Below are 25,043 nucleotides of genomic sequence, written 5' to 3'. Positions count from 1 at the left end.
ACGCCAGGCAGTCTTGTCTTCCACTGCCTCCCGCAGTTTGGTCAAACTCATGCTGGTAGCTTTGAGAACACTGTCCAACCATCTCGTCCTCTGCCATCCCCTTCTCCTTGTGCCCTCCATCTTTCCCAACATCAGGGTCTTTTCCAGGGAGTCTTCTCTTCTCATGAGGTGGCCAAAGTCTTGGAGCCTCAGCTTCAGGATCTGTCCTTCCAGTGAGCACCCAAGGCTGATTTCCTTAAGAATGGAAAGGTTTGATCTTCTTGCAGTCCATGGGACTCTCAAGAGTCTCCTCCAGCACCATAATTCAAAACCATCAGTTCTTTGGCGATCAGCCTTCTTTATTGTCCAGCTCTCACTTCCATACATCACTACTGGGAAAGCCATAGCTTTTACTATACGGACCTTTGTTGGCAAGGTGATGTCTGCTTTTTAAGATGCTGTCTAGGTTTGCTTTTCTCCCAAGAAGCATGTGTCTTTTAATTTCGTGACTGCTGTCACCATCTGCAGTGATCATGGAGCCCAAGAAAGTAAAATCTCTCACTGCCTCCATTTCTTCCCCTTCTATTTGCCAGGAGGTGATGGGACCAGTGGCCATGATCTTCGGCTTTTTTTTGAGCTTCAGCCCATATTTTGTGCTCTCCTCTTTCACCTGGATCAGCCCAATGGCCCATTTAGTCCAGAATCCTGTTCTCACAGCAACCAACCAGACACCCATGGGAAACCCACAAGAAGAATCTGAGCACAAGAGCATTTCTCCCCTCCTGTACTGGTATTCAGAAGCCATGGAAGCAGAGCAGAGCCATCACCGCCATCAATAGCTTTCTCCCCCATGAATTTGTCCAACAATCCTTTTTTTTAAGCCATCCATGTTGGTGACCCTCACAGCCTCCTGCAGGTATGAGTTCCCATAGTTATGTGTTGTGTGGAGAAGCACACACTTTTGTAAATAATACACACCCACGTGAACCCGTAAACATCTGCACTGGACACCTTCACACCGGTGCATATTTTTAAATTCTTACCTATTATGGCACCAGCATTCAAGAAATAATTTTAAACCAAAACAAATCAATACAGAATTACCACTTCCCCAGTGGCACAAAACATTTGCTAAAAGGAAGGAGGCAGAGCAGTCTGTCCTCACATCTCTAGGTCTCCAGGAAGATCAGACGTCTGCAGTGTATTTTGATGACAAAAAACCAAATAGAGATATTTAGCCGCTAACTTGGTGAGCTCCTGATCATTCCCCAGGAATAGAAAATGTATGGCCTCCAGCTCTGGTTTCCATTGGGGGATACAGAGTTGATCTAGAAATTGCTGGCGGAGATCAGCATATAGTTTACAGTTAAGGGTGTGTAAGGGTTTCCACCAGGTGGTCTTCACATGGGCAAATTCCTTCCACCCTTCCTGAGAACTTTCCCCTAAGGAGGTTGGATGGATTTGAATTAAAGCTGGCCAGCGAAATGCCTTTCTTTCTTGAGGGTTAAGCAGAAATTCAAGGTAATTGTGGTTAGTTTAAACCAGCTTACAAACATGGCATGTGTGTGAGATTGCCATTGGGATATCTTACAGCTTGCAGCCAAATACTATTTGTTCCCTGACCCCCTTGGAAATTCGCCCCTGCTCTGAGGGTACATATTTTTCCCAGACAGGTGCCTTTGAAGTGTGTTTAACTTGGCAAGGTGCAGAAACTTCACCTGCCAAGCACAGACCGTCATCTGCTGGCAAACAAGCTTGTCCTTGTGTTTCCGCGCCAGGGTCGCCAGTCAAGCTGTCCTTCGGTGAAATTAGCAACCCATTAAGCACTAGTAATTTAACTGCGGTCGGAGTAAACTTGACCCTTTCGGTTTCTTTGGCGCGGGGACAAAAACCTGTACTTATTAAAAGTTATGGCAGGACAGTCCAACCCTCAGGGGGAAGTGAGGTGTCTTGCCTGAGTGAGGCTCATCGATCGTGGAGCAACATTCAAGGCCGGCAGCTGACTGCGAATAGCTTTGTTTGCTCACATCGGCCAGCCTGTTCACCATCACAATCGGAGTGAAGTGTTGTGTGGGGCATGAAAGATGACGTGGACTCCCAGAGCAGGCGAAAACAAGTTTGCTCCATTTCCCAGGTGACAGATGAGTCCATCCATAGATGCCAGCTCCCTGGGGCGCTGGGTGCCTGAGCACCCACAAAATTCCCCACAAAGGGGCTGGGCACCCACAGATTTCAGCGCCAAGGCCACGGTTGTGGGACCAAGCTGGCACTCCTGAGTCCATCAACATCTGGAGGGCCACAGTTTCCCAGCCCTCATTCACAGGTTACTAGGTCCACATGGCTGAAGTGAGGGAGGATTGGAACTGGTGCAAGTCCTCCCAGATGCCCCATTTGAGGGGTTTAAGCCAGCTGAATTTACACCAGCACAACCCCAGTTTAGCCAGGAGAACCCAACATCTCCTGGATCCGAAACTCCATTTGCCTCAGTTGCCTATAGATTGGTTGCTCTGTCTAGCTGTGGCTGCCATTAAGACCCTTAGGTCTCAAAAATCCAAACAGTGGCTTATGAGAGAGAAGGCAAATAGTCCATGGAAGCCTGAGTGCTGAGAACGGACTGCAGAAGGAGGAGGAAGAAACGACTCTTTGCTTTAAGGCCTACATTACCTTGACTGCTTTTAGAACAAGGTGTGCCGTTCTGGGTTATTTTAAAATTCCCATCCAGGAAATGTGTCAGGTGGAACTGACAACTATTTCCCTCAAAACGTAGATAGTGGGGGCTGTTCTTTCTATTTTTGGCTTGTCAACTGAGCAGCTGTGAGATTAGGGGAGGCAATGGCTAAAATATAAAGGATCCAGGGTGACCACTGTTCTGTCTCGTTGTGACACAATGGCGATTTTCCTGTTGGCGGTTCTCCTGGGTGCGGCAGGTAAGATCTCTCTCTCTCTCTTTCTCCTGAAGCTTAGCATCGTAGATTTGGAAGGGATCCCAAGTGTCATCTAGTCCAAGCCCCTTCCTAACATCTGAGGCGATGTTGCCAGATAGGGGCATTCCCTATCTCAGAATATTGAGAAAGAACGATGTCAATCAACATTTGATGATCTTCTACCGGTCAACAATAGAAAGTGTCCTTTCATACTGCATCACGGTGTGGTACTCTGGTTTGACATCAACTGATAGGAAGTGCCTACAGAGGGTGGTGAATACAGCACAAGATATTATGGGCTGTCCCGTGAATCCGCTGGATGAAATAGCGGGAGAACGTTACTTCAGGAGAGTGAGGAAAATTCTCAGGGATGATTCACACCCTGGCCTGTAGTTTCTTGATGTCCTGCCCTCAGGCAGAAGATATAGAAGCATGATTAGTCGCACCAACAGGGTAAAGTACAGCTTCTGTCTGTGGGCTATTAGGCTGCTGAATGAAAAGATAACAACAGGGCAACTGACTTTCGGATCTGGTGTGTGTGCGTCAGTAAACGAGGGGAAATAAGACTAAGAGAGCTGAGTGGGGAGTGCTCGTGTAATCTCACTGCATACAAGTTGTACAAGTGACAATAAAGTATTTCAATTCCATTTCAATTTCCTTCACCTATAGAGAGCATTAGGGGTTGATCTCCTGTTTTGCAACAACAACAACAAAGCTTTATATAATAATGATGGAACTGCACACCCATGAGTCTAACGTGGTCATGGGAACCCCCTCCATGACTCGGGCAGCTACGTAGCCTGAGGCTGAGGGCTTTGCACATTTGGCTACAGACCTACAGCTCATGGTTCTGGTTTTGTTGGGGGTCTCAAGCCAAAGCTGCCATGTGGTTCTTAAGAATATCTGAACATCTGTTGGATCAGCCAGCATCCAGTTCCCACAGGGGCCCACCAGATGACCCAATGGGAATTTATCGAGAGTAATCTGAGCACAAGACCAGTCTTCTCACATGTGATTCCTAGCAATGGGCATTCAGAGGCCTACTCCTTCTTCCAACCATGGAGTAAAGCCTAGCCATCTTGGCTAGCCTAGTAGTAGTCACTGAGTATGTGGTTCCTCCTCCTTACATCTCCATCCCTGATCAGTTCCAGTCTCCCAGCTTTGTATTTCTGCCCACCATGCATCTGTAGCCCCTCCTTAGTTTCATACCCTCCAACACTTTGAAGGCAAAACCAGGATGACATCTTCTGAGGCAACATCTTCCCCTTTTTTCATTGCTAGAGCATGGCAGCCATTTTGGTCGCTGCAATCTCACACAATTTCACAACATGGTTCCACCCCCCCAAAAAAAGGTGGGTTTTTTTTTTAAGGCACCGTGCTCACAAACGTGTGTGTTGGGGCGCCATGCAAGAACACAACCCTGAAAAAGCACGCACGTGGTGGGGGAGGGAATTGCAACAAGAAATCATGTGAGATTGTGGCAACCAAAATGACCGCCATTCTCTCTTCTTTTTAAAAAAATATTTTATTAGTTTTTTTAACATATCGTTTCCAACATTCATATAACAGAATTTCTTATACAATATTTTTTACTTCCGTCAGCTCCTCTGGTGATTTTCCGTTTTTATCACTTATTCTGCATTTCCTAATTTTTCTGTTACTCTTAATTATCATTAACTAATAATTCTCTTCATTTGTCTTTTTTTGCAATATTTCACATAATCCTCCTTACAAAACTTCTTGCAACCCTACTAGCGTAATCTGTTCATTACAATTACTTTTCAAATAGTTCGTATATTTACTCCAGTCTTCTGAGAATCTCTGGTCCCGCAGGTTTCGAATCCTTCCTGTTAGTTTATCTAGCTCTGCATGGTCCATCAGTTTCATCCTCCATTCTTCTTTCGTCGGTAGTTCTTCTTGTTTCCATTTTTGTGCCAATAATATTCTTGCTGCCGTCATTGCATATAAAAACAGCTTACAATCCTGTCTATTTATATCATCTCCTACAATGCCAGTAAAAACGCTTCTGGTTTCTTAATAAATGTATATTTCAACATCCTTTTCATCTCATTATATATCATTTCTCTCGTGATAACAAACGGGATGTCTGGGATTTTCCAGGACACTTGTGGGGCATGCAAAACATTGCACACTCACCATGTGCTGTGACCTGTCTGTTGCTTGAGAAACCCATCTCCTTTCCTAGTTCCTGACAACTCCTAAAATCTGAAGGCATCTCAAGATCCTGTTGCGCTGCACAAAGGCCTGCCATTTGTGTTAAGGCACAGGAGCCCCTGCCAGGGGAAGGAACTGGCAACCCCCAGTCTCCACTGACGGCACACGCTTGTTTTGTCTTCCTGCAGCAGCTACACCATTGAAAGGCTACGATGACGATGATAAGATCATCGCTGGGTACGAGTGTCCGGCTCACTCCCAGCCTTGGCAAGTCTTCTTAACCTATGGTGCCGGTTACCGGTGGTGTGGCGGTTCCCTCATTAATGACCGCTGGGTCATCTCGGCTGCCCATTGCTACAAAACGTGAGTTTAATGCGTAGGGTCGATGGGTTTATATGGATCATTCTTTAAAAAGCAAGCATGGCTATATTGCAGACTCCTTGGGGCAGAAAGGGCTTGGCAGGGGTATTCAACCGAGTTACAGAACTGGCAGTATATTGGGGAAAGCCAGATGTGTATGCTAAGAAAACAACAGTTTTGGGTCCAGAACTTTCATAGAATCTGCTTCAAAGACACACCCCATATTGCTCTCTCTGCTTCCCATAAAGAAACTGGGAGACATTCAAAAAACTTTTCTTTAAAAGACAATCATCTGCCGATTGGAAAACTTGCCATGCATGCTGGACGCTATTTGGATAAGGCATCAGAGAGGACTTTGGCTGGCACAGTGGGTCAGGTGATAGCAAAATATATTTTTTGTTATGTACTGAAGTTTTCACCCTGGGCCAGCAGAGGAATACTGTAGATAGTTTTCACTCAGGTCCACATATGCAAAATAAGGGATTGAAAGTGAAATTCAGTGATTGGATAGTTACAGAAAATGGTTACTGTTGCATTGTAGTGGAGCTCTACATATACAGGCTGGCTGAACCCTTCAGTTCAGTTCTGTTCTGGCCTGTGAATAAACAAGAGCTGTCTGAAGAATCACTGTGTTGTCTGATATGTTCACCCACAACTTAACATTTTTGTATTGTGAGGGAGCTGTCTCAAGCTCAGCCACAGGCCAGGGCCAGTGCAAAGCCCTACAGGAAAGCAAGGTGGAGTTGTACACTTTTCAGCAATTCTGATGGGCCACAAAGGAACTCAAAACTGAGCTACTGCAATTCACTCAGTCTGGAGCTTCCCTTGGGATTAGTCTGGAAGCTGCAGGTGGTGAGAAATGCTGTGGCCAGGTATTACATGAACACACACATCGTCCACCTGTGCTGAAGGAACAGCACTGACTGTTGATCAGCTATTGGGCCATGTTCACAGTTTCGTTGCTATTGTATCAAGCCTGGAACAATTCGGGACTATGTCTCCTGAAATTCTACTTGTGGCACCACACCCTACAGGGTAAAGGGACCCCTGACCATTAGGTCCAGTCGTGGCCAACTCTGGGGTTGCAGCGCTCATCTCGCTTTATTGGCCGAGGGAGCCGGCGTACAGCTTCCGGGTCATGTGGCCAGCATTACTAAGCCGTTTCTGGCAAACCAGAGCAGTGCACAGAAACGCCGTTTACCTTCCCGCTGGAGCAGTACCTATTTATCTACTTGCACTTCGTGCTTTCAAACTGCTAGGTTGGCAGGAGCAGGGACTGAGCAATGGGAGCTCACCCCATCATGGGGATTTGAATCACTGATCTTCTGATCGGCAAGTCCTAGGCTCTGTGGTAGTGACCCCAAAACAGGTATTTTATGCTGTTGTTCCTTTACTGTGGAACGCCGTGTGTAAAGCCACAGTCAGTTGCCTTGTGATGACTTGGTTTTATTTCCCGATGCTTTAACCATCCAAATTCCAAAAAAGGTTAAGGAAAGATTTGGAGCATATCAACAAACCATACAAAATAGCCTCTTGGCATCTTTAGACCACAGTTAAGTAGCATACCACCCAACATTTGGAGACTCAAAACCGGGATATCCGTCTTCCTGGGTGAGTCACATGACCCACACTTTTGGGGAGGTGAGACAGCACCAGATCATGTGCCCCAAAATGGCTGCCGCGATCTTGCGTGAAAAAAATTAGGGTGTCCCATTTTTCCCGGGGCACTTGGCAGGTATGAAGTAGTGGCGCAGGAAAGGCACTCTGCGCAGGCTCAGAGAGTCCCTCTGTTATGTAGTGAGTTGAATAGGATCCAAAATGCAGCAGTCTGATTGGTCCTAGAACAATAGGATCCAGAATGCAGCAGTCTGATTGGTCCCAGAACAATAGGATCCAGAATGCAGCAGTCTGATTGGTCCGCAGGAGCCACCCAATCCAACTCCAGGTGGAAGGGAATCCACAACCGGATTAGCCTACAGGAGAATCCCAGAATTAGCCAATCACATGGGGCCCATTGTGTAAATAATGTATATAAAGCAGACAATTCAGGGGAACTGGCGTTCCTCACTACTATGAGCTGAATAAAGAGCATGAAATCCACACTCGACTCTGAGTATATTTCACCCTCTTTGTTGTTTTTGCTCTCTTACATATTTTTGATGGAGCCATGATTTTTAAAAGATGGGTTCTGGATGGAGCACAGGATGAGGCAGGGTTAAAACCACGACCTGCCTGCTTCTGGCTTTGTGCTTCTTTGCTCTCGAGAAGGTTTACTGCAAATCACTCTGAGTTCACATTGAAGTTTCTCTCCCTCTCTCTCTCTCTCTCTCTCTCTCTCTCTCTCTCCAGCCCCCGAACTCTCATGGCCCACCTTGGGGAGCATGACACCAGCCAGGAGGAAGGTACTGAACAGCACATCCAGGTAGAGAAAGCTATCCGCTACCCTGGGTACGATGCGCGCACCACGGACAACGATTTCATGTTGATCAAACTCTCACAGCCGGTCACTTTCAACGCCTTTGTCCAGCCCATTGACATTTCCCCAAGCTGCCCCAGCGCAGGAGAGGACTGCCTCGTCTCAGGCTGGGGGAACACTCGGACTACAGGAGGTACGGCATTTATCCCTCACGATAATAATCATTGATCATAATCATTTATTATTTATACCCCGCCCTTCTGGCAGGGTCTCCCCAGCCACTATGTGTGGCTTCCAACAGAACACCAAAATACAATAACCTATTAAACATTAAAAGCTTCCCTAAACAGGGCTGCCTTCAGATGCCTTCTAAAAGTCTGGTAGTTGTTCTTCTCTTTGACATCTGCCGGAAGGGCGTTCCACAGGGCAGGTGCCAATACCTTGAAGGCTCTCTGCCTGGTTCCCAGTAACTTGGCTTCTTGCAGTGAGGGAACCGCCAGAAGGCCCTCGGCGCTAGACCTCAGTGTCCCCAGGCAGAACGATGGGGGTGGAGACGCTCCTTCAGGTATACTGGACCGAGGCCGTTTAGGGCTTTAAAGGTCAGCACCAACACTTTGAATTGTGCTTAGAAACGTACTGGGAGCCAGTGCAGGTCTTTCAAGACCGGTGTTATATGGTCTCGGCGGCTGCTCCCAGTCACCAGTCTAGCTGCCACATTTTGGATTAGTTGCGGTTTCCAGGTCACTTTCAAAGGTAGCCCCACGTAGAGCACATTGTAGTAGTCCAAGCAAGAGATAACTAGAGCATGCACCACTCTGCGTACAAGATATTGCCCTGAGACCCTTCTTTACAAAATAATAACAGTGGCAAACTGGCTTGGAATTGTGAAGAGCTGAACTTACGACTGGGGAGCCGAAAAGGTCAGATTCACACCATCCCTAACTGAGACGCACCTTTGTTCTTTCCCCAGTCGAATACCCAGACAAACTGCAATGCCTGAAGTTGCCGATTCTGTCCTCCTCTGCCTGCCAGACTTCCTATCCTGGACGCATCTCTAAAAACATGTTTTGTGCTGGCTACATAGAGGGCGGCAAAGACTCTTGCCAGGTAAAAGGGAAACTGGTTTTCTTGAATTGGGCGGGTGGGAAGGGGGAAAAAGAGAAGCCCCAACAGCAGAGCCGGATTTAGATTTGATGAGGCCCTAAGCTACTAAATCATGTAATGGGGCCCTTTATATGTACAGCTGTCCTTTGTCAACGACAAATTGTCGCTGGTTTTTTTGTGTGTGTTGAATATATCCTGTATGGTAATTTATGGATCTAACAGGTATCTAAAGGCATTTGCACATCACTTCTTGATCCATTCCTTGAAACTAGTAAATCAGCTCATCATGAACAACACTAACACTTTCTTCCTGATGACCCTCTCCTCCCACGAGAAACTACTTAATCCGTGCCTTTCAAAGCAATACACGAACTGTAATGCAGTTATCCTTCGAAGTTCGCACTTCTCTGAATTTTGTGCTGCACTTGTCCAAACAAAAATGTACACAAATTGTCCGTTAAAAGGCATGCTTTGGTGAAAATAGCATTGAAAATAGCATTATATTAGGGAAAACGGCTTGCAAAAAGTGTGCACATTTGTCAGAACTGCAAAAAAACACGGACATGGGTGGCGCTGTGGGTTAAACCACAGAGCCTAGGACTTGCCGATCAGAAGGTCGGCGGTTCGAATCCCTGTGACAGGGTGAGCTCCCGTTGCTTGGTCCCTGCTCCTGCCAACCTAGCAGTTCGAAAGCACATCAAAGTGCAAGTAGATAAATAGGTACCACTCCGGCAGGAAGGTAGACGCTGTTTCCGTGCGCTCCTCTGGTTCGCCAGAAGCGGCTTAGTTATGCTGGCCACATGACCCGGAAGCTGTACGCCAGCTCCCTCGGCCAATAAAGCGAGATAAGCGCTGCAACCCCAGAGTCAGCCACAACTGGACCCTTTACCTTTAGGGAAAACAGCTTGCAAAAAGTGTGCATATTTGTCAGAACTGCAAACAAACGTACATTAGGAGAAATTTGCACTAAAAAGTTCAGCAATTTTCTCTAGGAATTATTATTATTATTATTATTATTATTATTATTATTATTGCAAATTGCTTCCAAAACGTGGAAAACTCATTTTAGGATTGGAGAAGTAAGAAAGTGAGAGAAACCAAAATCGACAGATTCATCCCTAATTCTTGTGGCCTACCTTGCCTTTAGAGCGGTAATTTTAAGAACAAAAGTTTGTACGGATGACAAGTTAAATTCTTTAGGGGAGCAAGCTCTTATCTGACATAGTGTCCGGCTTCAATAATTATCTTAAGCGTGTAACGTTATTTTATTCCATTTTATGTATCCTCCATAAGACACACATTTCCCCTTACTTTTTAGGAGGGAAAAAGTGAGTCTTATAGAGCAAAAAATACGGTATTTTGTTTTTTTTATAACAGCTTTGGCTACACAAATAACTAATATTTTGCGGGACAATGTGCTTGATTCCTATGGAGGGAAGGATTAAGGAGAGAGAGAGAGAGTTGTGTTCTTGTGTGCCTCAGTTTCTCCTCTTATTCTAGTTCGGACAGTCATGTTTTGTTTGTCTGCTCTTGGCTGCAGGGAGATTCTGGTGGGCCTCTGGTGTGTAATGGAAAACTGACCGGCGTTGTGTCCTGGGGTGCCGGATGTGCCCAGAAAAACAAACCTGGTGTGTACACAACAGTGTGCAACTACCACTCCTGGATCCAAGAGGTGCTTGCCAATGAATGAGATACTTGAGGATTTTCTTCAAGGAAAAGGGGGTTCCTCATCTAGGAAAAAGGCCACATCTGATTATCTTCCCTGCAGCAAAACAAACCACCTGCGTAAAAGTGTGAAAGCTGGTGCCCCCAAAAAACTGTGGCGCCCAATATTGGGAATTGTAGTTTTGAGAGCACGCTAAGAATCTCTAAAGTGTGCCTTCTTTGGAGCTGTAGTTCTTAGGGAAATCACAGAACTAAAGTTCCCAAGATTTAAAGCTGGGAGAAGTCTTCAACAGGTAGAAAACTGGAATGGATTTGGTGAGCAGATCAGAAAGCAGGAAAGACTAGGAGGAATTTGCACTACATTGCTGTGTTTAAAAAATAAAACTTAGTATGGGCACCCTACCTCATTGTCGGGTTTATTTATTATGGTACTCATCATCACCAAAACAATTTCAAAACTAGATACAGTTAAAACAACCAGACAGACAGATGGAAGAAACCAAGGCATTTTGTTTTATCCAGGGCATAATGATCTTTGTTTTTTATAACCTCCGAAAGAAACGTAGCCACGGCCAGTGTCATATCATTTGACCTGTCTTCCGAAAGATATTTAATATGGGAGGCTTCAGATTTTCCTGGCAAATTTGCCAGTAGGGGTTTGATCAGTTAACCCCTTGCTTGCTCACATTGCCCAAAATGCAATAGGATATGCTTCATACAATCGACGTCATGGGAACATAAATAAAGCCTATTCTGATAGGGGATGCCTCTCAGTCTGCCATTTAGAACTTCCGAGGGAAATACATTTAGTCTGGCTTTGGTAAATAAATGCCGATAGGTAGGTACAGACAAATTCCTAAGGTATGAGGATATCTGAAAGTCGTATATGTGGTGCCAGTTCTGTGCACCACAGTTCAAGAAGGACACTGACAAACTGGAACGTGTCCAGAGGAGGGCAACCAAAATGGTCAAAGGCCTGGAAACGATGCCTTATGAGGAACGGCTTGTTGGGATTCAGAACTTATAGGGTTAAGATGTTCTGTGACGCCTCACATTCTGACGTGTGGAAAGAGGGAGGAGTTCTACTTGTTGTTCTCTCTGTGTCTCTGAGAGAGACGGACGGAAGCCATGAATGCTAGCAGTCCAGGAGATTTTGGGAAATGCTGAGCTGTAAATATTTGCTACAATAAAGAACTGTTGAATTTGGACATACACAGTGCTTGGTGTATTTGGATCTGAAGCAGACTGCGACAGTTTTGATCCGCTGTGTTTTTACTCTGCTAGACGAAACCGGAGAAGAGCAAGGTCTGCGCAGCTTAGCTGGGAGCGTGCCGGACCACTGGGGCTAATTGGGGCCATAAAGCAATTAGATGGCCAGTGCAATTAAGATCTTATCAAGATCGTTTCACAGGTTATGGGAGGACCTAATTACCGCTAATAAAACTGTTGCTGTGAGTCTGCCGGTGAGCTTTGAAGTTTTGAAGTCAGCTTGGCAATAGCTGGAAGACGCTACTGAGACGGAGCGGAGGTCTGCGTTCTGTGTTTTGCCTGCTGCAGAGAGGCAAGAGTTGCTGAGGCAGAGAGCTGGAAAAGCAGCTGAAGAATCGGGTGCCGGAGAGCTGGCTGGTGAAACGTGAGTACAGCTGGGCCCCGGGAAAGAGGAGAGAATGGCAGACAGCCAGGTCTTTGAGGACGTTCCGCTTGAAAAGCTCACTTTACGAAGTTGGGCAACCTGGTCCAGAAGAGTAAGGGGTTGGTTTCTGGTTACTGGGCTTTGGAGTGTAAGCCAGAGAGAACCACTTCCCCTGGGTCCTGAAGGGACAGACATTACAGGCTTTGAGGCTGCGTTGCCTGAAGAAAGCCAGCAGAGAATGCAAAGAGAGCTTGCTATGCTAAAGGCATGCGTACATGCATCACTTTTGCCCAGTTTGGAGGGCGTAAAGTCAGCAAGGGCTGCCTGGGAGGTGCTGAGAAGTTTGTGTGAAACTTCAGCAGGAGGCCAGAGCCCTGGAGGAGTTATGCAGAGCCCAGAAATGGCTGTAGCCCCAGTCCCTGAGGTGCAAGTCGGGGGGGCTGAGAGTTCCAAAGGCAAGTTTCAAAAGTTTTCCACTGTGAGTGCTGAAGTGAAACGCAGTTTCAGCGAGGGCAGGGCTGGCACAGAGTGCTCTTCCGGAAGAAGGGGGGCCAGGCCAGCTGAAAGGAGCCCTGGGCAGTATTTTTCCACTGGGGATCGTCGTCATGCAAAGTCTGGAAGGCGGCGGAGAGCTAGACGCTTCAAGGTCGGCCACCTGGACAAAGTGAAGATAAGGCCTAAAGAGTCGTGTGAGAACGCAGAGGCCAGGCCGGTCTCCAAGGCAACGGAGGAGGCTACTTCTACGGAAGCTGCCAAGGTCCTGAGCAAGGGGGAGTTGGTTGCCAAGACAACCGGGACGTTTGTTGCCAGTATGGCTTTGTTTGAGGACAGCTCTGAGAGACACACTAATTTTCGTTTTCTAATCGACTCAGGAGCGAACTGCCACCTGATCCCAGAGACCCCTGCAGTCGAGATGTGGAATTGCAAGGCAATTCCGGCTGGAAAAACTGTTCAGTTTGCAAGTGGGGAAAAGAAAAATGTGAATAAAATTGTAAATGTGTTGTTTTCTGTTTTGCAGGAGCAGATGGAAGTTTGCATTGTGCCAGGAGTGCAACACTGTATTTTATCTGTGCCTTATTTGTTGAAAAAGGGGTTTAAGGTTTGCTTTGAACACGATGTTTGTACAATCTCCAAAGGAGGGAAGCAACTGGTCAGAGTTGCAAAGGGGCAGAGTGATCTCTTCATTCTTAAAACGTCCCTGGAGGGTGAGGGGAAGGTTGAGAAAGCACAAGCCCTGCGTGCTACAGTTCCCACTCATGTTTCATGTTGTTGTGTGTGGCATAGGAAGACAGCTCATGCGTGTCTTGAAGAACTACAGGTGCTACCTGAGGTTTCCAAAGGCTGTAGAATTGCGGAATGTGCAAGAGTCCTAGATTGTCAGGCTTGCAGACAGGCAAAGGTAAGAGGGTGCAGTTACCCCAGGGTGGAGAGGGTAACCACAAGACCTTTTGATCTTGTGCACATAGATCTGTTGGGTCCCATGAAGGAACCAAGTTTGGGAGGGGCCAGGTTTCTGTTGACACTGCAGGATGATTTTTCGCAGAACACCTGGACACATGGTCTCAAATCCAAGGAAGATGCAGCACAGCTGATTAGTCGTTGGATTGAGGAGGTGGAACTAAGGTTCTCCACCAGGGTCAGGGAAATTGCTAGTGACAGAGGTTCACAGTTTACTGGGTCTGCTTTGCAGAAGTTCTTTCACAAGAAAGGGATAAGTCACACAGTGACTTCTCCTCAACAGAGGGGGGTGGCAGAGCTAAGAAGTGAGGCTCTGGTTAAAGCTGCACAGGTGATGCTGGCAGATTCTGGGTTACCTCCAAAGTTTTGGATGGAGGCAGTTAAATATGTGAGCTTCACCTGGAACCGATCCTACAATTCAGTGGTAGGAGACACACCGTTTTTCATGCTTCACGGGAGGAAGCCTCAGGTTCACTTCCTCCGTGAGTTCGGATCAACGGCCTTGCTGCCGGTGCCTGAAGCTTTGCGAGGGCCAGGTGAACCCAAGTTCCAGAAAATGATCTTCTGTGGGTATGAGCCAACGGCTCGTGCATGGAGGTTTGCGTACCCGTCAGGTGATCAGAGTAAGCTGCTGATCAGTAAACACGCTGAGTTCTGTAAGCAGGAGGAAAGGTCAAAGACCCCTGCCAGACGCGATATTCTTTCAGAATGTCTTTCCGATTCAGAGCAGGAAGGTTCTGATGAGGAGGAAGGAGAGCCAGGGGCTGAGTCTGCTGATGACGATCAGCTCGCTGACCAAAGTCAGGAGCAGGATGGGGCATCTCCGCAAGTTGTAAAAAGGGAGCCCAAGAGTGAGCCTAGTTCTCCTGTGAGGGTAATTCCAAAGGTTCGAAGACGCGTTAAGTCAGAGGGGGAATCCCAGGATGCAAAGGACACACCTGCTGACCACAGTGAGTCAGAGGCAGTGCCTGAGTTTGTGCCCAGGAGGTCCAGTCGCACAACGAAGGGAATTCCACCTGAGAGGTATCAGGCCACAGGTGCGTGGGTAAGTTTCGCACAGTGCGAATCTGAGAGTTGTGAGGATGTTCCACAGATGCCTGACAGGGACGCCAGGAGAGGGCGCAAGGCATTGGGGAAGGGATTGATCTCACAGAGGTCTGCAAAGGTACATCCACAGGTCTTGTCAGAATGCTCAGCGAGAGGGGGTGTTGGGATTCAGAACTTATAGGGTTAAGATGTTCTGTGACGCCTCACATTCTGACGTGTGGAAAGAGGGAGGAGTTCTACTTGTTGTTCTCTCTGTGTCTCTGAGAGAGACGGACGGAAGCCATGAATGCTAGCAGTCCAGGAGATTTTGGGAAATGCTGAGCTGTAAATATTTGCTACAATAAAGAACTGTTGAATTTGGACATACACAGTGCTTGGTGTATTTGGATCTGAAGCAGACTGCGACAGTTTTGATCCGCTGTGTTTTTACTCTGCTAGACGAAACCGGAGAAGAGCAAGGTCTGCGCAGCTTAGCTGGGAGCGTGCCGGACCACTGGGGCTAATTGGGGCCATAAAGCAATTAGATGGCCAGTGCAATTAAGATCTTATCAAGATCGTTTCACACGGCTAAGGGAGCTGGGCATGTTTAGCCTGGAGAAGAGGAGGTTAAGGGGTGATATGATAGCCATGTTCAAATATATAAAAGGATGTCACATAGAGGAGGGAGAAAGGTTGTTTTCTGCTGCTCCAGAGAAGCGGACACGGAGCAATGGTTCCAAACTACAAGAAAAAAGATTCCACCTAAACATTAGGAAGAACTTCCTGACAGTAAGAGCTGTTCGACAGTGGAATTTGCTGCCAAGGAGTATGGTGGAGTCTCCTTCTTTGGAGGTCTTTAAGCAGAGGCTTGACAACCATATGTCAGGAGTGCTCTGATGGTGTTTCCTGCTTGGCAGGGGGTTGGACTCGATGGCCCTTGTGGTCTCTTCCAACTCTATGATTCTATGATTCTATATTATGGTACTCAGTCCTGAACCCAGCGTGGTGCATCAATTCTAAGGAGGAGGCAGATGAAGAAGGGCCTCGGAAGATGATCCCAGGGTCCGGGTTGGTTCATATGGGAGGGGGCAGTCCTTGAGGTATTGCAGTCCTGAGCCATTTAAGGCTTTATAGGTCAAAACCAGCACTTGGAATTGGGCCTGGAAACTAATTGGCAGCCAGTGCAGTCGGACCAGGATTGGGGTCATATGCTGAAACCGTCTTGCTCCGGTGAGCAAACTGGCCGCTGAATTCTGCACTAGCTGAAGTTTCTGAACTTTCTTCAGAGGCAGCCCTACGTATAACACATTGCAGTAAATTGTGTCCTCCCTCAAAGAGGGCACGTGTTGCGGTGAGACCTGACAACCAAACCCTGTGTTGTGGGTGGGTACGATTGGATAGCCACAACACCCTATTGGTAGGTTCCTCAATGCTGGGTTTAGTCAGGCCAATGGGACGCTAGCCAAACAGATTGAGGGACCTATTTATGCCCATGCACGTAGAATCATAGATCATAGAATCATAGAGTTGGAAGAGACCACAAGGGCCATCGAGTCCAACCCCCTGCCAAGCAGGAAACACCATCAGAGCACTCCTGACATATGGTTGTCAAGCCTCTGCTTAAAGACCTCCAAAGAAGGAGACTCCACCACACTCCTTGGCAGCAAATTCCACTGTCAAACAGCTCTTACTGTCAGGAAGTTCTTCCTAATGTTTAGGTGGAATCTTCTTTCTTGTAGTTTGGATCCATTGCTCTGTGTCCGCTTCTCTGGAGCAGCAGAAAACAACCTTTCTCCCTCCTCTATGTGACATCCTTTTATATATTTGAACATGGCTATCATATCACCCCTTAACCTCCTCTTCTCCAGGCTAAACATGCCCAGCTCCCTTAGCTGTTCCTCATAAGGCATCGTTTCCAGGCCTTTGACCATTTTGGTTGCCCTCCTCTGGACACGTTCCAGTTTGTCAGTGTCCTTCTTGAATTGTGGTGCCCAGAACTGGACACAGTACTCCAGGTGAGGTCTGACCAGAGCAGAATACAGTGGCAGTGGATGTAGCCTACCTTGATTTCAGCAAGGTATTTGACAAGGTGCCCCATGATATTCTTGTAAAGAAGCTGGTAAAATGTGGTCTTGACTATGCTACCACTCAGTGGATTTGTAACTGGCTGACTGACCGAACCCAAAGGGTGCTCATCAATGGTTCCTCTTCATCCTGGAGAAGAGTGACTAGTGGGGTGCCACAGGGTTCTGTCTTGGGCCCGGTCTTATTCAACATCTTTATCAACGACTTGGATGATAGACTCAAGGGCATCCTGATCAAATTTGCAGATGACACCAAACTGGGAGGGGTGGCTAACACCCCAGAGGACAGGATCACACTTCAAAACGACCTTGACAGATTAGAGAACTGGGCCAAAACAAACAAGATGAATTTTAACAGGGAGAAATGTAAAGTATTGCACTTGGGCAAAAAAACCGAGAGGCACAAATACAAGATGGGTGACACCTGGCTTGAGAGCAGTACATGTGAAAAGGATCTAGGAGTCTTGGTTGACCACAAACTTGACATGAGCCAACAGTGTGACGCGGCAGCTAAAAAAGCCAATGCAATTCTGGGCTGCATCAATAGGAGTATAGCATCTAGATCAAGGGCAGTAATAGTGCCACTGTATTCTGCTCTGGTCAGACCTCTCCTGGGGTACTGTGTCCAGTTCTGGGCACCACAGTTCAAGAAGGACACTGACAAACTGGAACGTGTCCAGAGGAGGGCAACCAAAATGGTCAAAGGCCTGGAAACGATGCCTTATGAGGAACGGCTAAGGGAGCTGGGCATGTTTAGACTGGAGAAGAGGAAGTTAAGGGGTGATATGATAGCCATGTTCAAATATATAAAAGGATGTGACATCGAGGAGGGAGAAAGGTTGTTTTCTGCTGCTCCAGAGAAGTGGACACGGAGCAATGGTTCCAAACTACAAGAAAAAAGATTCTACCTAAACATTAGAAAGAACTTCCTGACAGTAAGAGCTGTTCGACAGTGGAATTTGCTGCCAAGGAGTGTGGTGGAGTCTCCTTCTTTGGAGGTCTTTAAGCAGAGGCTTGACAACCATATGTCAGGAGTGCTCTGATGGTGTTTCCTGCTTGGCAGGGGGTTGGACTCGATGGCCCTTGTGGTCTCTTCCAACTCTATGATTCTATGATTCTATGAAATAACTCCCTCCCAAAAAAACCTAGGTCTCCCCCAACAAACATTTGAGACTAGCTCCCCTAAATCTAAAAGATGGATCAAACTGCGCGCGCTGCTGCCCTGCAAGCTCTGATAAGCTCCTCCCACAGCTAATCACCTGTCTCAACAGAAACCCTGCCCCCTCTGACCTTTGCACAGGGAGAGCAGCTAATCAGCCACAAGAAACACACACACAAGAAAACCCTTTTTGCTCCTTCTTCAGCTGCTGCCCTGCAAGCTCTCTGAGACCCTGAGCTTCCTCTTTGGGCCAGTGCATCGGAACACCCACCCACCTCTCCCTACTTTTAGGGCTTGTTGCACTTGACCTTGCTATGCCGCCGTGTGTCGTCTGTCATTGGGACAGGGGCACGGCAGGAATTTTCCCCACTTGGCTGATTGACTGTTACCATTTGGGTTTCACCTGCCGCGTAGCAAATCGTCACAACTTGTAAGGTTGCGGATAGGCTCTGGTTCAGGTGATAGGGATGGGAGAACGCTCTCACCATCCCTATGTGAAGGGTATTCCGTTGAAGGAATCCAGGGACTCAATAGTTTGGTCAACCCTGAGAGGGGTTGTGCCTGTGCCTGAGTCCAGGGGGACATCTGGGTGGTGGACATAGTCTGTTCCCGGCTTTCCGCTTATCCAGGTGTTCACCCTTGGCTGACCTATGCTGGAACCCTGGGTCAGCGCTACCTGCCACGGTGCAGGGAGCTAGTCGAACCAGAGCCTATGCAACCAGTCACTTTCTGTAATCAATAAAGTTGTGGCCTAAATTCTGCCAAAAACCAAACCAAAAATTGAGTCTTGTCTGAATTTATTTAAGGGGGAGGTTTAAAGGATTCCCTGGTCCTGAATGGGGTAACTGTGCCCCTGAAGGACCAGGTGCGCAGCCTGGGAGTCATTCTGGACTCATAGCTGTCCATGGAGGCACAGGTCAAATCTGTGTCCAGGGCAGCTGTTTACCAGCTCCATCTGGTACGTAGGCTGAGACCCTATCTGCCTGCGGACTGTCTCGCCAGAGTGGTGCATGCTCTGGTTATCTCCCGCTTGGACTACTGCAATGCACTCTACGTGGGGCTACCTTTGAAGGTGACTCGGAAACTACAACTAATCCAGAATGCGACAGCTAGACTGGTGACTGGGGGCGGCCGCCGAGACCATATAACACCGGTCTTGAAAGACCTACATTGGCTCCCAGTATGTTTCTGAGCACAATTCAAAGTGTTGGTGCTGACCTTTAAAGCCCTAAACGGCCTCGGTCCAGTATACCTGAAGGAGCGTCTCCATCCCCATCATTCTGCCCGGACGCTGAGGTCCAGCGCCGAGGGCCTTCTGGCGGTTCCCTCATTGCGAGAAGCCAAGCTACAGGGAACCAGGCAGAGGGCCTTCTCGGTAGTGGCGCCCGCCCTGTGGAACGCCCTTCCGGCAGATGTCAAAGTGATAAACAACTACCTGACATTCAGAAGACATCTTAAGGCAGCCCTGTTCAGGGAAGTTTTTAACGTGTGATATTTTACTGTATTTTTGCTTTCTATGGAAGCCGCCCAGAGTGGCTGGGGAGGCCCAGCCAGGTGGGCGGGGTATAAATAATAAATTATTATTATTATTATTATTATTATTATTATTATTATTATTAACACGCAATCTAACCCTGAGGTTACCTAAGCACAGACAACAGTAGATAGGCTGTCCCTGTCCAGATAGGGGTGCAGCTGGGCCACCAGCTGAAGCTGATGGAAGGCACTCTGGACCACTGAGGCCACCTGAGCCTCAAGCGACAGCAGAGGATCCAGGAGTACCCCAAGCTACGAACCTGCTCCTTCAGAGGAAGTGTAACCCCATCAAGAACTGGCAACCTCCCAGCCATCTGGTCTAGGGAACCACCCACCAACAGAGCCTGAGTCTTATCTGGATTGAGCTTCAGTTTGTTGGCTGTAATCCAGTCCATTACCAAGACAAGACACGGGTCCAACAGTAGCAGGTGTGCAATCTTTGTAGCTCAAGTTGTCACAGTAGACACATGGCATTCGGTAGCTGAAGCTTCTCCTACAAGACAAGGCTTCTTCACCTGCGGCATCCCTACGTTTCTGGGGTGGTGTTTAAAGGCACAGGAGCAGGCCAACGAGAGGGGGGGGGGAGTGGCAATCAGCAGTTAAGGGTTCAGAGATATCTCCGCAAACCGAACACCTTGAAGGGTGATGACGAAACCTGCTCCTCAGGATGAGGAGGGTGTGCACAACCAACTTCCTCTGACCAAGACAGGAGATGATCTTTACAGTAATTCCTGTGAGGGTGATGTCAGTTGTGTGCTCGGTGTTTTGTAACCACCTTTGAAGCTGTTGCAAAGCTGGAACCTTCCACTTTGGGGGAGGTTTCCCTTTCTCCACCCAGCCTCTGATAAGACGAAGCAGGAGGGGAAGAGACAGACTGAAGAAATTAGACTTTGTCTCTGGGATCTATCGTCTGTCTGTCTATCTATCTATCATCTGTCATCTATCTATATCAGGGGTCAGCAAGCTTTTTCAGCCGTGGGCTGGTCCACTGTTCCTCAGACCATGTGGGGGGCCAGACTATATTTGGGGGGGAAATGAACAAATTCCTGTGCCACACAAATAACCCAGAGATGCATTTTAAATAAAAGGACACATTCTACTAATGTGAAAACACACTGATTCCCAGACCGTCCACGGGCCAGACTGAGAAGGCGATGTGGGCTGAATCTGGCCCCCAGGCCTTAGGTTGCCTGCCCCTGAACTATATTATATATCTATAAACCAATAAATGATACTAAATATTGATTTCCACCATAACCAGGTTGAAGTAAGAGTAGCGAAATCACAGCTAAGGAGCTCAAATCATCTATCTAACGGACAACCTTATTTGGAAATCAAACCCATGTCCAGACTTTAACATTCAAAAACTTTACTTGCAGAAACTTACAATAGATGAATGAAAACATCATATATACAGCCACATGCTTCTCCAAGCATGGGCTTACAGTCTCTTCTTCTAACTTCGAAACAACTGTATTTTCCTCCCTTCCTAGCACTTCCAGCCTTCAGTGTCTCAGTTGGGCCATACTTCATAGCTCCTATGAGAGTTTCCCACTTTTACTTTCTCCTGCAGCATTGCTCACTTTCTTTCAAGTAGAAGCACCCCAGCACTCTGCTCCACTTAGCAGTGTTTACAGTGGATTCTAACACACAGTCCTCATGCTTCGCATAAAAGAGTCTCTCCTTCATTGGAGAGATTCCCATGTCCCCTCCCATGTGACCAACGTTAGCCAATCACATGAGAACCACCAGAATTCCGTTATGAACCAATCCAATTTAGACACGTAGCGAATGTATACAACAAGAATTTACAATTTCAGTGAATTAAATTGCTGTACAGTGGTACCTCGGGTTAAGAACTTAATTTGTTCCGGAGGTCTGTTCTTAACCTGAAACTGTTCTTAACCTGAAGCACCACTTTAGCTAATGGGGCCTCCTGCTGCTGCTGCTGCTGCTGTGTAATTTCTGTTCTCATCCTGAAGCAAAGTTTTTAACCTGAGGTACTATTTCTGGGTTAGTGGAGTCTGTAACCTGAAGCGTATGTAATCTGAAGCGTGTGTAACCCGAGGTACCACTGTACTTAACAAACCGTGATTTTTCTCTCTCTCCTGGGGTTCCAGTTCTTTGGGAAAGAGATCTGGTGCTCTGAATAAGCCTTCCTCTCGCCCCTAATGCTCACATCATGATGGAATAGTCTACGGGTCGGGTGATGGTGTGCTCTGTGGCTTGGCTGAATTCCCAGTCGGAGATGTTGCGCTGGCGTTCTACATCCCTGTCCCGACAACGGAACAACATGGAAAGCTCTCTCCGGAACTTGACCCCCATGAGGGCATACACCAGGGGGTTGAGGCAGCAGTGGACCAGGCCCATGCTCTCAGTGAAAAGCAACCCAAAATCCAGAATCTTCTCTCTGGCGCAGTCTCGGGCCACGTGGCCCAGGCGCTGCAGGCTGTCCGCAAAGATGAATCCATGGAAGGGCACCCAGCAGAGGACGAAGAGAACCAGAATCACCAGCAGGATACGCACGGCCTGGTGCCTGCAGAAGATGCTGGCTTGGCGCAGGCGATGGAAGACACGGAAATAGCAGACCGCCATTACCAGGAGAGGCAAGAAGAAGCCGAATAGGAAGGAGACCAAGCGCAGTCCCAACCGCCAAGACTCTGCTTGCCCGGCGTCGAATCTCAGGTGGCAGATGACGGCCCCGGCCTGCGGCACGTAGGTCGCGGAACGGAAATGGAGGTCCACCACGGACAGGCCTAAGCAGGCGATCCACACAAGGGCGGAGAGGACGTAGGTGTGGGGAAGTTTCACGAGGTGGTGGAGCTGCATGGCGTGAATGATGACCAGGTAGCGTTCCACGCTGAGGCACGTCAGGAGGAAGAGGGTGCTGTAGCTGTTCACAGTGGAAATGGCTCCCACGAGCTTGCAGGAGACTTCGCCAAACACCCAGCCCTGGGTGAACTGGACGGCGCGGAAAGGGAGAGTGAAGGTTAGCAGCAGATCCGCGACGGCCATCTGGAAAAGGTAGCAGTCCGCGAAGAGCCAAGGGCAAGGGCGCCGGCCCAAGATTGCCAGCACGAGGCCGTTGCCGACCAAGCCCACCACAAAAGCCACGGAGAAAACTGCCGGGCCAAAATAACGAGAAAAGGCACCCACCTCATCCTGTGTGCAGGGGGCCGTGCCGGGATCAATTTCGGGGTAGCCCGTGGGGTACTAGGAAGGAGAGAGGGAGACAGTGAGCTGGGGAATCTCTGGGGATTCAACTCGCCTGTCCTGAAGGAAATCTTCCAGCACAAATTCATGGCACGTTTTTTGAATTCGGGACAAAGCCACTGGGTTTCGTAATTTTCAAAGGTTTGGAGGCAAATGCAGCAGCAGCTGATCTGTGGGTTGCACCTGGCGCCATCCCCTCCCCCACGAAAGGGTTTTTTCGTGGTCACTCAAGACATTCCCCACCACCCCCAAAAATGTGTCACCATTTTTATTTCAGATTTTAATAAAACTGTCTGCTCCGGAGAGTCCCCTACTATGGGGTCAAGAAGCCGAAAGCTTTTTGGGTGCCTCCGCCCAGCCCTCCACTGCGTCATACACATATAACACAAACGAAATGTTGATTAAAATAACGGTGACGGTGACGTTTGCTGACCTAGACCCATGATACTGTGATACCCAAAAAGCTTTATATGCCCTCCCCAGTCCCATCAAAATGTGTCCATTAAACATTTTCATTTTTTCACAGACAGTGGGTCCCTGTTCTTGTAATGTAAAAAAGTTTTTTGGGGGTCACCCTCCCAAATTTCAAATTTATTTATTTATTTACCAAATTTGACTATGAATGAATTAGAAAAATTCTGAGTTGGAATGTAAAGAAGAGAGGTTTTGTTTTGTTTTTGTCACCCCCACCCCACATTTTAACTTCGAGTTTATTTACCATATTTAACAATGAATGAATGAGGGGGGAGGGAAATCTGTCAAAGTGTTTGGGTCACCGGTGAGAAAACCTTCTGGTAGCCTGCCTTGAGGACTCCACATTTTCTCACCAAGCCCCCCCCCCCCAATTTAATGTGTGACACCCTCATCCCCACATGCGGGCCTCCCCACAGCAAAGGCACAGGATCCAATCCAAAATAGCCATGCCTGGGGTCCCACTGATAAGGGAGGACTTTAAGCAGGTGCTGAATGAAAGGGTTCCAGCCTATAATTCACTGGTGAGAGGCAGAAGAGCCCTGGATGAAAAAAAGTTGGCAACCCTTCACAATTTGGGAAACAGCTTTCTTATTCCAAGCCAACCCCAGGTAAACGGGCATCTGCGAGTGTGTGTATGTGAACATCGCTAACGTTGTGTCTCAGCCTGTTCTTAAAGGTGGCCAAGTGACAAACAGGACAGGGGCTCCTGTGCTTTTAATTGGCATGTTGTAGAAGAGTTGATTTTGACAGCATGTGCCCTGAGCCACAAGCTATACTTGCCTCTTCTGCATCACTATTAAAGGCGCAGGATGTTTGCCCTTTTTCCCAACTCCCCACCAGCTCACCCTAGCTTAAAGGCAGAGGAGCAGGGCCAGTTTTTAAAACCCAAAATGTTGGCAGAGCAGGGAGCTATCCCAGCTGCTAGACGGAGGGAGAGTTACGTACCTCTATGTAATCGGAGTAATCTCCCCAGTCGTCGGACATGTTTGCTTCTGCTACCAAACCATTGCTTTGAGCCCTCAAGTTATGGGGTAAGGCTGGTCCTGCTGCACCTTCCCCACATCTCCTCCCCCCCACCTCCAAATGTGGAAGTGGCCCAAGTCATAATTCCGGAGGAGACAGCAACGTTTGCTGCAGTGACGGAAAACAAGGTGAAACCCAAGAAACCCTCCCCCATTGCAAAACTGTCCCAGATGGGGAAGTCAAGAAGCTGTGAGCCTGTTCTCCTGGCCCCATGCATTTAATGGCAGCCTAACGCAAGTGTATTCAACTTTCCCTCCATTCAAAGGGCTACCTTTGAAGGTGACCCGGAAACTACAACTAATCCAGAATGCAGCAGCTAGACTGGTGACTGGGGGCAGCCACTGAGACCACCGATCCTGAAACACCTGCATTGACTCCCAGTACGTTTATGAACACAATTCAAAGTGTTGGCGTTGACCTTTAAAGCCCTAAACGGTCTCGGTCCAGTATACCTGAAGGAGCGTCTCCAACCCCATCATTCCGCCCAGACACTGAGGTCCAGCACCGAGGGCCTTCTGGCGGTTCCCTCCCTGCGAGAAGCAAAGCTACAGGGAACCAGGCAGAGGGCCTTCTCGGTAGTGGCACCCGCCCTGTGGAACGCCCTTCCAGCAGATGTCAAGGAGAAAAACAACTACCTGACATTTAGAAGACATCTGAAGGCAGCCCTGTTCAGGGGAGTTTTTAATGTGTGACATTTTAATGTATTTTTTAATCTTTGTTGGAAGCCACCCAAAGTGGGGAAGCCCAGCCAGATGGGCGGGGTACAAATAATAATAATATATTATTATTATTATTATTATTATTATTATTATTA

General features: G+C 47.8%; 2 protein-coding genes across 3 annotated transcripts; one reads left to right on the top strand and one right to left on the bottom strand.

Annotated features, from left to right (window-relative positions):
* Positions 1-1,791: 1,791 nt before the first annotated feature.
* On the top strand, positions 1,792-11,016 carry LOC307223334 (trypsin-like). 2 transcript variants are annotated; one of them, XM_079989281.1, is made up of 6 exons: positions 1,792-2,113; positions 2,747-2,906; positions 5,267-5,441; positions 7,788-8,047; positions 8,825-8,961; positions 10,499-11,016. In XM_079989281.1, the coding sequence occupies exons 2-6, from the start codon at positions 2,867-2,869 to the stop codon at positions 10,646-10,648; spliced, it is 762 nt and encodes a 253-aa protein (XP_079845407.1). In that variant the 5' UTR covers positions 1,792-2,113; positions 2,747-2,866; the 3' UTR covers positions 10,649-11,016. The 2 variants fall into 2 exon arrangements, with proteins under 2 accessions (XP_079845407.1, XP_079845406.1); XM_079989280.1 differs by lacking the exon at positions 1,792-2,113 and having other exon boundaries at positions 2,126-2,906.
* A 10,612-nt stretch (positions 11,017-21,628) lies between these two features.
* On the bottom strand, positions 21,629-24,548 carry LOC307222674 (C-X-C chemokine receptor type 3-2-like). The gene is made up of 2 exons (XM_079988105.1): positions 24,152-24,548; positions 21,629-22,732 (listed from the first exon to the last, which is right to left on the bottom strand). The coding sequence occupies exons 1-2, from the start codon at positions 24,188-24,190 to the stop codon at positions 21,695-21,697; spliced, it is 1,077 nt and encodes a 358-aa protein (XP_079844231.1). The 5' UTR covers positions 24,191-24,548; the 3' UTR covers positions 21,629-21,694.
* Between the last annotated feature and the right edge of the window lie 495 nt (positions 24,549-25,043).

This window comes from Podarcis cretensis, assembly GCF_951804945.1.
Source record: "Podarcis cretensis genome assembly, chromosome: 8".
Classification (NCBI taxonomy): Eukaryota; Metazoa; Chordata; class Lepidosauria; order Squamata; family Lacertidae; genus Podarcis; species Podarcis cretensis.
Note: the sequence above shows the minus strand (reverse complement) of the source record. Positions and strands in the feature narration are given on the sequence as shown.